The sequence below is a fragment of the Euphorbia lathyris genome, chromosome 4 (genome assembly GCF_963576675.1).
Source record: "Euphorbia lathyris chromosome 4, ddEupLath1.1, whole genome shotgun sequence".
In the NCBI taxonomy this organism is placed as follows: Eukaryota; Viridiplantae; Streptophyta; class Magnoliopsida; order Malpighiales; family Euphorbiaceae; genus Euphorbia; species Euphorbia lathyris.
This window is the reverse complement of record NC_088913.1, coordinates 60784059-60800224: the sequence shown is the minus strand read 5'-3', so window position 1 is coordinate 60800224 and position 16166 is coordinate 60784059. Positions and strand designations below refer to the sequence as shown.

At 33.8% G+C, this 16166-nt stretch overlaps 1 protein-coding gene across 1 annotated transcript; it reads right to left on the bottom strand.

The window, feature by feature from the left end:
* Nucleotides 1–10196: 10196 nt before the first annotated feature.
* On the bottom strand, nucleotides 10197–15436 carry LOC136226183 (aquaporin PIP2-1-like). Its single transcript, XM_066014532.1, has 4 exons — nucleotides 15012–15436; nucleotides 14627–14922; nucleotides 11185–11325; nucleotides 10197–10589 (listed from the first exon to the last, which is right to left on the bottom strand). The coding sequence occupies exons 1-4, from the start codon at nucleotides 15316–15318 to the stop codon at nucleotides 10467–10469; spliced, it is 867 nt and encodes a 288-aa protein (XP_065870604.1). The 5' UTR covers nucleotides 15319–15436; the 3' UTR covers nucleotides 10197–10466.
* Between the last annotated feature and the right edge of the window lie 730 nt (nucleotides 15437–16166).

The following is a 16166-nucleotide window of genomic DNA, read 5'->3' as shown; positions in this document are numbered from 1 at the left end:
TCAGCAAAAATAACCAGCGCAAAAAGCCCAACACATCACACAATCATCACAAAAACAAATAACCAGCGCACATCACCCAACAACAGAATATTCTCAAATCAAACTCAATATATCAACCAGCGCCAAAAATTCCCACCAACAAATAATTCACAAACAACTATATCAGCTAACCAGTGCAGAGACGCCCAACAGAACAATAATCAGCAAAAATATGTCAATTTTATCTTCCAAAGAAAACAAATCATCCCATTTCTTTAGCAAAAATCAAAACACAAACTTGAAATTGAACTCCAAAAACAAAAAAAAAACTTTAAGCCACAAAACCAATCTAGCCCAAAGGTTTGTAATTGAGAAAACAATAGCAGATTTGCTAAAACACTCTCACAACCGGATTATGTCTAATATTTTACTTTTCATTTTAATATTATTTATAAATTAATTTATTAGCTAGCCATACAAACCAAAGTTCGATTACTTATGTTAGAAAAGATTAAACCAAAAACAAACAAACACAGAAAGAAAACATCAACAGTAAACAAGAAATTAAAAAGGAACGAGTTCAGACAAATCTGAGGCCTGTATTAGCAGTTTCCTTAAGACAGATGTTGTCGCTATTGACAATCGTCTCCCAAGATACAACAGATACGCAAGCGAACTCTTACCAAGTGTATAATAGTTATCACCGGAGTAGAACAAAACAACAGGTACAGATAGCAGAAATGTTTCAGAGAATAATTTCAAAGTATATCAATCTGACAGTTCCATCATGTATATATAGAACTTGAATGGATGTCTGTTCTCTAATGAACACGACTATTCATGAACGAACAAGATTGTTTATGAACTGACACGACTAATCATGAACGAACACAACTGTTCATGAACCAGGATGACTATTGGAATTTATACTAATTTCATTTATATATATAAATTTTCCAACAATCCCCCACATAAATGAAATTGGAAACGAGACGATTTGGATGTGGTGATAACTTTCTACAGCTGATATCTGCATAGGATAGGTAGCTAATGTGCCTTGAACCTTCCCTTGTGAAAGTATATTTACTTTACTAGCTGACTAGTAGACGTGATGCTTTGAACTATTCTGTCGTTTGTGTAAACGATGATATACCCCACACAGATACCAACATAACTCGGTATAGGTTCTCATGGTTATGTTCGTTATGGTCATGAACATCGCCTGGTTCTACGAGAGTTTAAGAGTACTAGGCCCAACTAGTCTCCATCGAAGCAATCCCACTTCACTCTAACATAGGTGATTTTATTTGCTCAGAATTTCTGACGCACAATGTATCATTAAAAGCATATAGCTTATCCTTTTTCCGTTGGTGTCACTGTTTACATCTAGGAATGGACTAGGGTTTAACCCCCTATAGTGAACGCATAAGGTTTATGCAATTAGGTTGTCCCTTTGAACCTAGATCTTGGGATCTCCAGTCAACTAGGTAGGGTTTTCCTTCACATAATGCCTCTTCTCTATGGGCTTTAGTCCCATTCCTTTCGATGATTTTTCAACTTGATCTCTATTTAACCCTTTGGTTAGCGGATCCGCTGTGTTATCCTTTGATCCAATAAAATCAACAGAAATAACAGTTGTTGAGATCAGTTGTCTAACGGAGTTATGTCGACGATGCATGTGTCGATGTTTACCGTTATATATCCCATTCCGTGCACTCTTAATCGTTGCTTGATTATCACAATGTATACAAATTGTGGGCACAGGTTTGGGCGACATAGGAACATCCTCCAAGAAGTTTCTTAGCCACTCGGCTTCTTCTCCTGCTTTATCTAAAGCTACAAACTCGGACTCCATAGTGGATCTCGTTATAATTGTTTACCTTGAGGATTTCCAGGATACTGCTCCTCCTGCTAGAGTAAACACATATCCACTCGTGCCTTTGGAATCTTTTATATCAGATATCCAACTTGCATCAGAGAATCCTTCTAACACAGCAGGTTCTCTCGTATAGTGCAATCCATAATCACGAGTATATCTTAAATACCGAAGTATTCTTACAATGGCCTTCCAGTGGATTTCCCCTGGATTACTCGTGTATCTACTTAAACTGCTGACAGTAAAAGCAATATCAGGCCTTGTACAACTCATGAGATACATTAGACTGCCTATAACTTTTGCGTATTCTACTTGGTTAACGCTTTCAGCTTTATTTTTACATAAATGTTGGCTAGTGTCGATTGGAGTTCTGGCGATACAAGAATCATTCTTACTAAACTTGTCAAGAATCTTGTCCACATAGTGTGACTGAGTCAAGATGATACCACTAGGTGAACGTTTGATTTGGATACCCAAAATCACATCTGCGAGTCCCATATCTTTCATATCAAACCGTGAATTTAACATGTCCTTGGTACTCTTCACCATCTTGTCATTACTTCCAACAATAAGTATGTCATCAACATACAAACACAAAATGATATATCCTTCATTTGTAGTTTTGACATAAATACATTTGTCACACTCGTTTATTTGATAGCCGTTTGTCATCATGACGTCATCAAACTTCTTATGCCATTGTTTTGGTGCTTGCTTTAATCCATATAAAGACTTCACCAATTTACAGACTTTTCTTTCTTGACCTGGAGCTACACAACCTTCAGGTTGTTCCATGTAGATCTCTTCATCAAGATCTCCATTCAAGAAAGCTGTCTTAACATCCATTTGATGTATTTCAAGGTTCCGTAAAGTGGCGATTGAAAGTATCATCCTAACAGATGTTATCCTAGACACGGGAGAGTACGTGTCAAAGTAGTTAAGACCTTCTTTTTGTCTGTAACCTTTTATAACCAATCTGGCCTTATACTTATCAATTGTTCTATCTGCTTTCATTTTCCATTTGAAAATCCATCTAGAGCTTAGTGGTTTTGTTCTCGGAGGAAGGTCTACTAATTCCCATGTATGGTTTTGCAAGATGGATTCAATTTCACTCCTTATAGCCTCTTTCCACAAAGGGCTTTCCGTTGAGCTTACAGCTGCCTTGTAGGTCTGAGGCTCTGCCTCTACCATATAGGTTAGAAAATCTGGACCAAATGATTTTTCTACCCTAGCTCTCTTACTCCTTCTAGGCTCAGCCTCTTCCTCAATTTCAACATCAGTTTCTTGTTGAGGGTCCGGACTGTTATCATCAACAGTTTCTAAAGCCCGTTTGGGTCTCAAACCATCTTCTTTTTCCTTACAAGGAAATATATTTTCAAAGAATGATGCATTCTTTGATTCCATTATGGTGTTCTTATGAATCTCAGGATTTTTAGATTCATGAACAAGAAATCTATATGCATTACTGTGAAGCGCATAGCCAATGAAAATACAATCCACCGTCTTTGGACCTATTTTCATTCTTTTTGGCAATGGAGCCATTACCTTAGCAAGACACCCCCACACTTTAAAGTAATTATAGGTAGGTTTTCTTCCTTTCCATAATTCATATGGGGTCTTGTCTAATTTCTTACGGGTCACTCTATTTAAAAGGTGATTTGCCGATAAAATAGCTTCCCCCCACATGTTCTATGGCAACCCAGAACTGTTTAGCATTGCGTTCATCATTTCCTTTAAGGTACGATTTTTACGCTCCGCCACTCCATTAGACTGAGGAGAGTATGGTGGTGTTACCTCGTGAATAATACCATGTTGCAAGCAAAATTCCCCAAATGGTTCAACATATTCACCACCACGATCACTTCTAACCACTTTAATCTCTTTATTAAGTTGGTTTTCCACCTCTTGTTTATAGAGAATAAATTTCTCTATAGCCTCGTCTTTGCTTTTAAGCAAATATACATAGCAATATTTGGTACTGTCATCAATGAAAGCAATAAAGTATTTATTACCTCCTCTAGTTTGAATAAACTTTAAGTCACAAATATCACTATGTATTAGATCAATTGGTTCTATTTTTCTTTCCACGGAATGGAATGAACATTTTGTTAATTTTGACTCTACACAAATTTCACATTTATGTTTATAATCAATTGGGAATGAAGGGATATGATCTAAATTAATTAATCTACGCATCGTATTAGAATTAACATGTCCAAGTCTACCATGCCATAAATCAAATGACTCAATGATATAAACGAAAGAAACGTCATTCTTATTAATATTCATTGAACTTGGATTACAAGAAATTGCATTAAATTTCCACATCCCATTGGATACATATCCTTTTCCCACATACATTCCCCCTTTAATCAAAATAAACTTTTCGGCTTCGAAGACCATCCTAAAACCATGTGTACTAAGGATGCTTCCTGAAACCAAGTTCTTCCGAATTTCTAGAACATACAAAACATTCTGCAGTTTCACTTCCTTTCCAGAAGTCATCTTCAGAATTACAGTCCCAATCTCCTTGATCTTAGAGGTAGCAGAATTTCCCATAAAGAGCTTTTCTCCAGTTTGAGGAGTCAGTTTCACAAAGGAATCCTTATCACAACAAACGTGACGTGTGGCACCAGTATCTAACCACTATTCCCTTGGGTTGGAATCAATCATGTTGACTTCCGACACCACAGCACATAAATTAATGTCTGATACATCTTGTTCTATGGTTTCCATTACATGTGCTTCATTTGGCCTAACCCTCTTTGGTCGCTTGCAATTAGATGACATGTGACCCTTTCTATTACAATTGTAGCATTTTCCATTGAATTTGGTATTTTTGGATATGCCACCTTTAGGACCCCATATCGGCTTCTTGCCTTTGCCTTTCTTGGAGTTCTCATTCGTCTCCGCCATATTTTCTTTAGCCACAGACTGACTAGACATATTGGAGACTTTCTTCTCCGTGCCTCTATTATCCTCCTCAATTCGGAGTCGGACAATAAGTTCCTCAACTGTCATTTCCTTTCGCTTATGCTTAAGGTAATTTTTGAAATCTTTCCATCCAGGCGGCAATTTTTCTATTATTGCTGCCACTTGGAATGATTCAGAAATTGACATACGTTCGGCATGTATTTCATGGATTATTAGTTGTAAATCTTGTACTTGACTTACAACTTTCTTAGAATCTACCATATTATAATTCAGAAATTGCCCAACTAAGAATTTCTTAGCCCCAACATCCTCTGATTTATATTTATGGTCCAGAGATTCCTATAATTCCTTTGTCGTTTGCTTGACTTGGTAAACACTGTAAAGTGCATCAGTCAAGCCGTTTAAAATATAATTACGGCAAAGGAAGTCAGAATGCTTCCATTGCATTAAAGGCAGTAGCAGCATCTACCTCATCCTCTCTTACAGGAGGATCATCCTTTAAGCATTTAGCCAAATTAAGCATAGTAAGGTAAAATAACATTTTTTGTTGCCACGTTTTAAAATTCACACCTGTGAATTTTTCAGGACGTTCACTGTGGCTGACAGAAGTTGGCACAGATACTGGCAGACGAAAACAAACACAGAAAGAAAACATGAACAGTAAACAAGAAATTAAAAAGGAAAGAGTTTAGAAAATCTGTGGCCTGTATTAGCAGTTTCCTTAAAACAGATGTTGTCGCTATTGACAATCGTCTCCCAGGATACAACAGATACGCAAGCGAACTCTTACCAAGTGTATAATAGTTATCACCGGAGTAGAACAAAACAACAGGTACAGATAGCAGAAATGTTTCAGAGAATAATTTTCAAAGTATATCAATCTGACAGTTCCATCATGTATATATAGAACTTGAATGGATATGTCTGTTTTCTAATGAACACGACTATTCATGAACGAACAAGATTGTTCATGAACTGACACGACTAATCATGAACGAATACAACTATTCATGAACCAGGATGACTATTGGAATTTATACTAATTTCATTTATATATATAAATTTTCCAACAACTTATTAGTAGTGTATTTTTTGTTGTGATTAGTAATTATTATTTATGTTCTATTATGTACTTATTGTCTTTTTTTTTCTATCTGATATTACAAATAACTAAACTTATTACTTATTTGTTTATACATTAAATTTAATTGTTTTTTTTATTAAAGATTACATTCACTAGATGAATCAATTAACTGTATTTTATTATATATTTTTAATATAGATATATTAGTGGACGGGCCGGGTTACGTTAGGGTAGGTTTGGGAATTATTATTTTAGCTTGATCCAGCTCGGCTCGAATCCGATATAAATATAATGCAGGTTGAGCTGGACTTGGACAAGTTAATTAGGTGTCAAGCCCACTTAAACCCGGTCCGAACCCGATCGGGTGCAGCCCATAAACAAATCTAGTAGTAGAACATCACATTTCACCTATAAAAATCATTCTTCACCATGAATAAACCACAAAACAACACATCCAAACTAAAAAACTCTCCCAAACCTATTTGCTCTTATTATTTCAACCTTTTGTGGGCTCATCTTTCCTTCTTCTTCCATAATTTCTCTTCCTTTTTTCACTAATTGTCGAGTTTGCCAAGTTCGTGACTTGAAAATTAACACTGTAAAAAAACTCCATCCCAGCAGTTGTTCGGAGTCTTCATGTTATTAGTTCTTTATTAGCTAATCAAGTATTATGCGTATTCTTGATTTGCAATTTCTCAATTATTTGCTCATTCATTTGCTTAAAAGCTAGAACTGTTAAATAACATCAATTACTGATTGCAGGGATCCGCAAATTCAAAAAAGTCAAAGGTTGAAATTAGTATATTTGTTAAAATATCGCTAAAAAATTTGGCATGCCCAATGAGACACATTGGAATGACACCATGAAAGCATATGGGAAAAGAGCATGTTACTTTCGAATCAAAAAAAACTCAAACTCAAAATCAAAATATGGAGCACTCTGAAGCTCTGGTCGCTGAAATGGTAAGAAACTTAGAAAAAGATAGTCGCCCACCACTGCCACCGCCACCTAATGCGTGAAGAAGAAAATGTCTCAAATTATGTATTTTCCAAAATGAGTTGAAAAGACGGATGGAGGTCATGAACAATATGATCGATAAGAAAAACAAACCATGATTCTACCATAGAAGAAAAGCTTGCTGGGTTGACGGAAGACGTCAACGAAATTCCAAAAAAGCATGCGAAAATAATAACTCAAAAATCTGCTACACAAAGTGCAACAAAGACTGGGAAGGAGGTCCCAAATGTGACTGAAAATATAAGCACCTGTCGGTATGTGAAGAAAACTCAAAATATGATGGCGAAGCAGGTGAAAAATATCCTGCTGGCAATGATGCCATATCACATCAAATCTTAGACCGGACCTAATAACCATGTTGAGTGCTGTGCAAAAACCAGTATCCATGGCTCAGGGTAATCTCGAAGAATCGTGGGTTTAATGCACCCTTTAATACTCTTATCGTGTATAATGAACCAAGTCCCAATGTCAATGTCCTTAATGACGAAGAGCGAATTCACAACATAGTAATGAGATATATGGGCCTGCGATACCTATTAGAATTCCAGAAATCCTATCCAATAGGAGGATTTTGACCCAAAATGGGTGTTTTAATAAAAATAATTCTCTATAAAGAGTCCAGTTAAAATATATTCCCACTGTAGGGCTCCTTTTAACTCGGTTCGAAACCGGAAGACTAACTTCCGGTTTCAATTTGCAAAGACACCGGAAGTTAGTCTTCCGGTTTCTATATATTATTTTTTTTTTTAAATGCAAAAAATTAGAAACCGGAAGCCTGTTTCTATTAATATAATTTTTTTTTTCAAAGCTTTCAAGTCCACTTCCGCTTTTCAAAAATTTGTTAAGTTAAATTTCAAAAAAGTCCCTTTATTTTTTTTAAACTTTTAATTTAACTTCAACCTTTAACTATTTATTTTTAAATTTATTAATTAAACATTTCCTTGTCAAATTAGTAATTAATAAATATCTAATTCGGTTAAAAATGTTTTATTCTTTTAAATGTGAATTTGAAATTATATTTTTAACAGTTTAAATTATGGTTTTTACAGTTTTTTATAATTTCAAACGTCACCGAAAAATTACGGTTCAAAGTGACAGTTAAATAAGAGTTAAACTATTTTAAACTGTAATTTAAAAGGTTCGAAATGACAGTTTAAATTACGGTTCGAAGTGACAGCTTAGATTACGGTTCTTTATAAACTTAACCGTAACATTATGGTTCGAAGTGACAGTTTAAATTACAGTTTCTTTATAATTACAGTTTGAAATATGGTTTTTTGCACTTTGAACATTTAAACCGTAATTTAACTGTCACTTCGAACCGTAATTTAAACTGTAAAAACCGTAATTTAAACTGTCACTTTGAACATTTTAAATTACAGTTTGAAATGGTTTAACTGTTATTTAACTGTCACTTCGAACCGTAACTTTTCGGTGACGTTTGAAATTATACAGAAACTGTAAAAACCGTAATTTAAACTGTTAAAAATATAATTTCAAACTCACATTTAAAAGAATAAAACATTTTTAACCGAATTAGATATTTACTAATTACTAATTTGGTAAGGAAATATTTAATTAATAAATTTAAAAATAAATAGTTAAAGGTTGAAGTTAAATTAAAAGTTTAAAAAAAATAAAGGGACTTTTTTGAAATTTAACTTTACAAATTTTTGAAAAGCGGAGGTGGACTTGAAAGCTTTGAAAAAAAAAATTATATTAATAGAAACGGGAAGCTTAGATTACGGTTCTAATTTTTTGTATTTAAAAAAAAATAATATATAGAAACCGGAAGACTAACTTCCGGTTCCGGTTTCTTTGCAAATTGAAACCGGAAGTTAGTCTTTCGGTTTCGAGCTTAAAGGAGCCCTACAGTGGGAATATATTTTAACTGGGCTCTTTAGAAAGAATTATCTTTATTAAAAGACCCATTTTGGGTCAAAATCCCCAATAGGAAATTATCAGCAATATGCATTACGAGATAGATTTTGAATTCCGAATTTCACATTGTTTTCAAGAGAAGAAGGGCAATCCACCAAGGAGCATATGTTCGATTCAATTTCCACTATAGCAGGTTAGTTGGCAAACCAATTTTTTTTTTTTTTTTTTTTGATAGTATTGGCAAACCAAATTTTGATATGCTTCAATTGTGTGTGTGTTCCCTGGTGCTCTTTTAGGTACAACATTTTCTTGGTGCACCATGCTACCATGAGAGGCTATATTGGAATCGAGAACCATGGAAAAATTCTTCCATACCAGTTTTATAGAACTCAATTAGAGGTATGTGTCATCGAGTTATCACGTATGAGAGCAAGCCAAGAAGAATTTGTTTTATCACCGGATTCAAAAAGATGATAAATCTTTTACAGGTTCAACATTCCAAAAATTTAATTTGTGAGGATAACGTAAAGGTGGCTAGAATTTGAAAATCGGGAGAAATTTCAGGGTATCGATTTTTAAGCTTATTATGGGCTCGTCCCAAAAGTATCTGAATACAAAGAACTCATGAGAAAAGAATATCGTAGGAAGAAAATCACGGGCGAAAAATCCCAAATCCTTAGATAATCCCAAGAAAAATACTATCTCTCACTATACTTTTAAGATATAAAAAATAGAAAATATTTTCAATTATTTGTTGAACCAAAAAATCATCATGCTACCACCTAGGCATGTAATCTCATCCAAAGAAGACCAAGAGTGTAAGTATCACGATTTTTGGAATTATAATACTCATTCATGTTGGGATTTTAGAAATGTTGTGGAAGGTAGAATCAATAGAGGAATCCTCAAATTTTCGCAAAAGAAAGAGATCATGTTAATTGAATGATGATCATTTCCCTGCGATAGTGATGATGATTCATGCAACCTCTATGGATATGTAGTTGATGTAAAAATACAAAAAAACTTTGTCTTTTATGGGGAAATACAGATTCACAAGGAAATATATATGGATTCCTAAGCTAACTGTTCATGAATCATAGATAAAATAAAATAAGGACCAATGAGGATAAAGTTTGTGTGGTCACCACAATATTAAAATGGATAAAGATGTAATTTACCCTCCCAACAATATACACTTCAGCATTCAATTATTTATTTCCCATCTTTTGTTCCTCATTTCCTCTTGTTGTCTAGCCTTGTTTTGTTTAATATTATCACTTTATAGGAAAGTGTCACTAAATGTTTAGAAATGTTTTTTTTTAAATGAAGATTGAAAAGAAAGTACATCAATCAAACTTATGAATAGGCAAATGAGAACTGAAATTGAAAATATAATAATTGTAATGATGAAGAAGAAGACAAGATGGCCTAAAAATTTCATATAAGCAAAGCAGCAGAATTTACCAAAGTACATACCCAGAACCTATCTAAATAATAACAATAATGGCAAACTGCAAACAACAAAAATCAAAGTGGAAATCATGACATTTTTAACTGGTTAAATAAAATGACAAAAATAATAATAAAAAGTAAAAAACGAGCCCCCTTTTTTCAAGATACTTTTTTTTTCTTTTTCATCTACATTTCCTCGACCTTCATTAGAAAAGGCTAAAGAAACCCACATTTTTACAAAATTAAGCAGATTGGTGGTGGCTCATGAATGATCCAAGTGCCTTGGCTGCTCCTGCTCTCAATATGAACTGGTGATAGAATGCTGCTATTGCTGCTCCAACCATTGGTCCTACCCAAAACATCCACTGCACCCAAAATTAAAAATTAAAAAATAAATAAATAACTTTTGCCCTTTTTAAGTATATTTCTAATAACAACTTCGATTGATCAAATACTCGTTCTTTGTATACAGTGGCGGAGCCTCAAAAGATAGTACAAAGATGCAATTGCAACACCTCTAGATCCCCTCTATAAAGGTAGAGGGTCCGCTTGTAACCACTCATCCCATGGTGGATTTTGGCAATAGTCATAATGTCTGTATCTATTGGGTCCATCTCGTTAAGGTCCAAAAATCTCTAATACTCATTTTTATAGGAAGGATTGGAAGAAAAATTATCATTCCCAAAAATGGATCAGGACAGTAACAACTAACCTCTTTCCATAAAAACTCAATCAATTGCCGTCAAGATTGTATATGGAGATATCCATGCATATAACATATATAATGCATAATATTATATAACAAACATATGAATCTCGTGCACCCTCCTTCCCCGGTGATTCCATATACTAAGAATTAAAACTAGAATCATAGTTAATTGGTAGCATTTAAGCATATATAGTGTAGTTTTGAATTTATAAAAATAAATTGTATGTATTGTATATGTAATGTAGACTTACATGATCATCCCAAGCCTTCTCCTTGTTGTAAATAACAGCAGCTCCTAGACTCCTAGCTGGGTTGATCCCAGTGCCAGTGATTGGAATGGTAGCCAAATGAACTATGAATACAGCAAATCCAATTGGAAGTGGAGCCAATACCTATTTTTAATCATAATCAATAAAATTACAGTTAATTAGTACTAAATTAGTTACCAAAACATATGGCTAAGGATGCATTAAACTGAAGAGTTTCCTATTACGATTGGAGTGCATCAAGGTTCCGCACTAAGCCCATTTCTTTTTGCCATCGTTATGGATGAACTAACAAGTTCACTTCAAGATGGTATACCATGGTGCATGCTGTTTGCAGATGATATTGTGTTGGTTGATGAGACGAAAGAAGGAGTGGAGATGAAGTTGGAACTATGGAGGCAAACTCTAGAATCTAGAGGCTTTAAGTTGAGTCGAAGTAAGACAGAATATTTGGAGTGTAAGTTTAGCGGCCGTAGGAGTAGGGAGGCAGGGACAATCACCCTAGATGGGAGAGTTGTTCAGGCCTCGGATTGCTTCCGGTATTTAGGATCTATTATCCAAACGGATGGAGAAGTAGATGGAGATGTTGCCCATAGGATTAAAGCTGGTTGGTCGAAGTGGAAGAGTGCTACGGGTTTCCTTTGTGATCCCGGCATGCCTAATAGATTGAAGGGAAAATTCTACCGGACGGCAATTAGACCAGCATTGTTATATGGTACGGAGTGTTGGGCAGTGAAACACTGCCACATCCATAAGATGTCGGTGGCGGAGATGCGTATGTTGAGATGGATGTGTGGTCACACGAGAAAGGACCGGGTGCGTAATGAAATAATTAGGACAAAAGTAGGGGTCACATCTATTGAGAATAAAATGAGAGAAAACCGACTAAGGTGGTTTGGCCATGTGAGACGTAGAGCGCTTGATGCACCGGTTAGGAGAACCGAAGAGTGGCAAAGGGATGTAGTGGTGAGGGGTAGGGGAAGACCTAAGCAAACTTGGAGGAGGGTGATCGAGAGTGATATGAGTTTATTGGGAATTGAGGAAAATATGGTAGTGGATAGGACGGAGTGGAGGGAGCGAATCTGTGTCGCTGACACGACTTGATTTTCACGGTTTTATATGATGGTTCATGTTAGCCGACCCCGAATCATTTCGGGACTAAGGCTTTGTTGTTGTTGTATACCATTTACAGCAACTCATAGATCTTTTCTTAGACAATCTATGCCTTATTAGGAAAGTGACAATGAAGGACAACAACAAAAGCCGTTTAGCATTTTTAAATGAATACAACCCATTTCTTATACGTAAAAGCCAGAAGTGGCAAAATGACAATTTAGTTCTGAATATAGAAGTTATTTTCTATAGGAACATCAAAACAAAAGGGCACATGGTATGGTATGGAAACACTTTTAATGTGTACCACAAAAATATTAACTTTTGTAGGAAATCTAATAATTATTGTGGGAAAAGTTTGTTATTTCATTTCATCACCATCTACATCTTGTCAATTGAAAACATAATGGGCTATATGATAAAATTATGTAGCCAGCTATTTATGTTGGCCTATCAATTTTTCAATATCTTCTCCTTTACAAAACAAACAAGGAACTTCAATTTATGATAGTACAAGTTAGAATATCATATTCAATCATGAACGTCCTAATTATAAATGTGGTTTTCTTTACTCCATTTTTTCATTTTATTTACATTTTCATATTAAAAAAAAAGTTTTAAGTGTTTAGTTAGAGAGCTGGTGTTTTGCTTTTAATACATGAAAAGGTAGTTTTTTTCCAAAAGTTTTATCCAACAACAAACCGTAACAGCAAACAACATGTAAATCAAATGGACAATTACCTCCATTCTACATTAGTACGTTTCATCATATTTTTTTTGTATTTTCCTCCTGTTAATGAATTTAATAGTAATTATTTTTTATCATTTTAAGTTTATAATACGAGCAACTGGGAACTAACATCTTGAATCCACACCTCAATTGTATCCCTTTCATGTATTTTTCCAATTTTATCTTTATTAATGAGTTTAGCATTAATTATTTTTTTTTATCATTCTAAGTTTTCAAAATTTATAAAGGGGTGTAATTTAATAAATGTTACAAAAAAAAAAAATAAGGAGTATAATAAAAAGATATAGATGGTATTTTATATTTTCTTTAAATTTAATGTAAATCAATTATTTCTTTAATATGTGTATGATTTAGTCAAATGTGAATATGGAACAAAAAGAAAATTTATTTAAGTGATGTTTGATAAAATTGAAAATTAATTGCCAAAAAAATAAGGACTGAATTTTAATTGATGAAAATATTAAATAATATAATTGTTATAAAAAATATTAGTTGATATAAATGTTAAGTTAAATATTTTGACTTATCAAAATAAGTGATTTAACTTAATTTACTAATTTAAGTGGTAGAAAAATAATTGTTATCAAATGCACTTAAATTAAATAAATGCTTAACATTATAATTTAAGTGATTAAGTCGATTATCAAACAAGATCTTAGTTCTATGACGAAACCCATAATTAAACTCTCAGATTTCCAAAGTTCAATCATTTTTAAACTTTAATAATTTTAAGAATTAAACTTCTGATCTTTAATTTTCAGGCACTTTGAGTCTTTTACCTTTTACTACAGATATGTTAACTCAATTTATTATAGATTATCAAATTTAAGATGTTTTATATTAAATTCCACATTCAAATAATTCAAATGATATTGTTTAAAGTAAAAAACACAAAATCTCTTTATAAATCATCTCTATTTTTCGATGGATATATATATATTCAAAATTCAGAAAAATTAATTGAAAAAATTAATTATTTAGTTCTTTAAAAAATAATAATTATTAAACAATGTCAAAATACATGATTGAACCCCTAAACCTTTTAAGATTCTGTGTGAAAATTAAAATAAATGTCATAATTCTTAAAACTACTAAAGTTTAGGGGTTTGATTTGGAAAAATAAATAAACCATTAAGGGCTAGATCCTTAAAACTCTAAAAGTTGAAGGGCATACTTATGAATTAGCCTAGTTTTATCATATCATTTGGAAATTTATAAAAACTAAATAGGGCAACAATTTATATACTATGAATTAACTAAAACGGGAATAATCGTTTCATAAACCTGAATAGGAAAACAGCAACAAATGGGTTAACAATGGACAAACTATACTCTCCTTTTTCTTTTTCCTTTTTGTGTGATATGACAAGGCTAGTTAATAGTACTATAAAGACTAAACTCTGTAATAAATGGTAGCAAGTCACAATTAAAGCCAAGAGACTGGAAATTTGTGTAAGAAAAATAAAACTAAACATATAATTACCCTATATATAGTACGCAATTTTCAATTAATAGTAACATTTGATATTTATTTCACAGGAGGAGAGATGATAGGATACATACAGGCACATGAGAATCCCGTGCACTTCTCTTAGGATCAGTGGCGGAGAAGACAGTGTAGACCAAAACGAAAGTACCAATAATCTCAGCACCTAATCCAACGCCTTTGCTGTAACCATCAGCAAGAGTATTGGCCCCACCGCCATATCTAGTGTAGTGTGCACTCTGAAACGCCTTAACCAGACCAACACCAGCAATGGCTCCTAAGCATTGAGCCACCATGTACATCACGGCTCGCGGCAACGACACCTTTCGAGCCAGGAATAGACCGAACGTCACTGCTGGGTTAATGTGTCCTCCTGCGTATCATACCAACATCTTATTGTTATACACTAACCTACGCACATACTCACCATTAACATGAAATAAAGGGAAGAAAATTAGAAACCTGAAATCCCGGCGGTGCAGTAAACGAGAATGAAGATCATGCCGCCGAAGGCCCAAGCGATACCGAGAATACCGACGCCGCCACAAGCGTCGGAATCCAAGTCAGGATCAGTCTGGACTTTGTAACCGATGACGGTCAAAACAGTGATGTAAAGGAAGAGAAGAGTAGCTATGAATTCAGCGATTACAGCTCTGTAAAATGACCATTTCCCGAGCTCCTTTGCATCAAAAAATGGTGCTGGAGGTGGATCATGATAATCTTTTGCTGAAAACGCTGCTCCCTCTGCAACTTCTGTGTCTTTCGCCATAGATCTTCCTTCTGCTTGATGAAATTCCTAAGAGAAAAATGAGATACTGCTAACAATTTTACTATTCAGAGATAGCTACGTGAGAGAGAAATAGAGAGATTAGGCCTAAATCGAGGTCGACTGAGAGGGGGTATATATGGCCATCACACTGCTACTGTACATATTGTCCTGTTTAGCTTTTTTTCTGTAAAAATATATTTATTTATTTTTTTTCTGTAAGAATATATATATTTTTTCAAATATATTAATGATGTAATATCTACATTGTTCATTCACGGAAAATCACGGTAATAAATTTAGTATATTTTTTTAATTAATTAAATTCTTCATCTTTTGATTTTATTTGGTGTTTAGTGGAGTATATTTTAGGGTTTGTAATTTATAATTTAGAATTGAAGTCTTATTTTTTAAAGTTTGGATTTTATAATTGAGGGTTTATAATTTCAGTAAAAAAGATAAAAACCTCTGATATGATATGAGCACCACCTCCGCACTGCAGCAGCAGTTGTATTTATTTGGTGTTTTATATATATAGTTACTGCTCAATCTTGTGCTCCCCCACTTACCTCCACAGTTATATTTTTATTTTTCTTGTTACCGACTTGTTTCTGTCCCTTGTCATTTTCCATTATCCATCTTTTCTTTTCTTTTGTCGTTTTTTAAAATTCTAAATTAAAATTATTCGAAATCTATGACTTTAATAAATTCAATTTGAAATTTTATATGACTTGTTATTTTTTTTTTTTTTTTTGAAATTGGCATTTGTTAATGTATATATAGAATAATTAATTTACAGTGTGTTTGATTTAGTTGCTACCCTTTGTTTGTTTATTGTTAATTCAAATTGT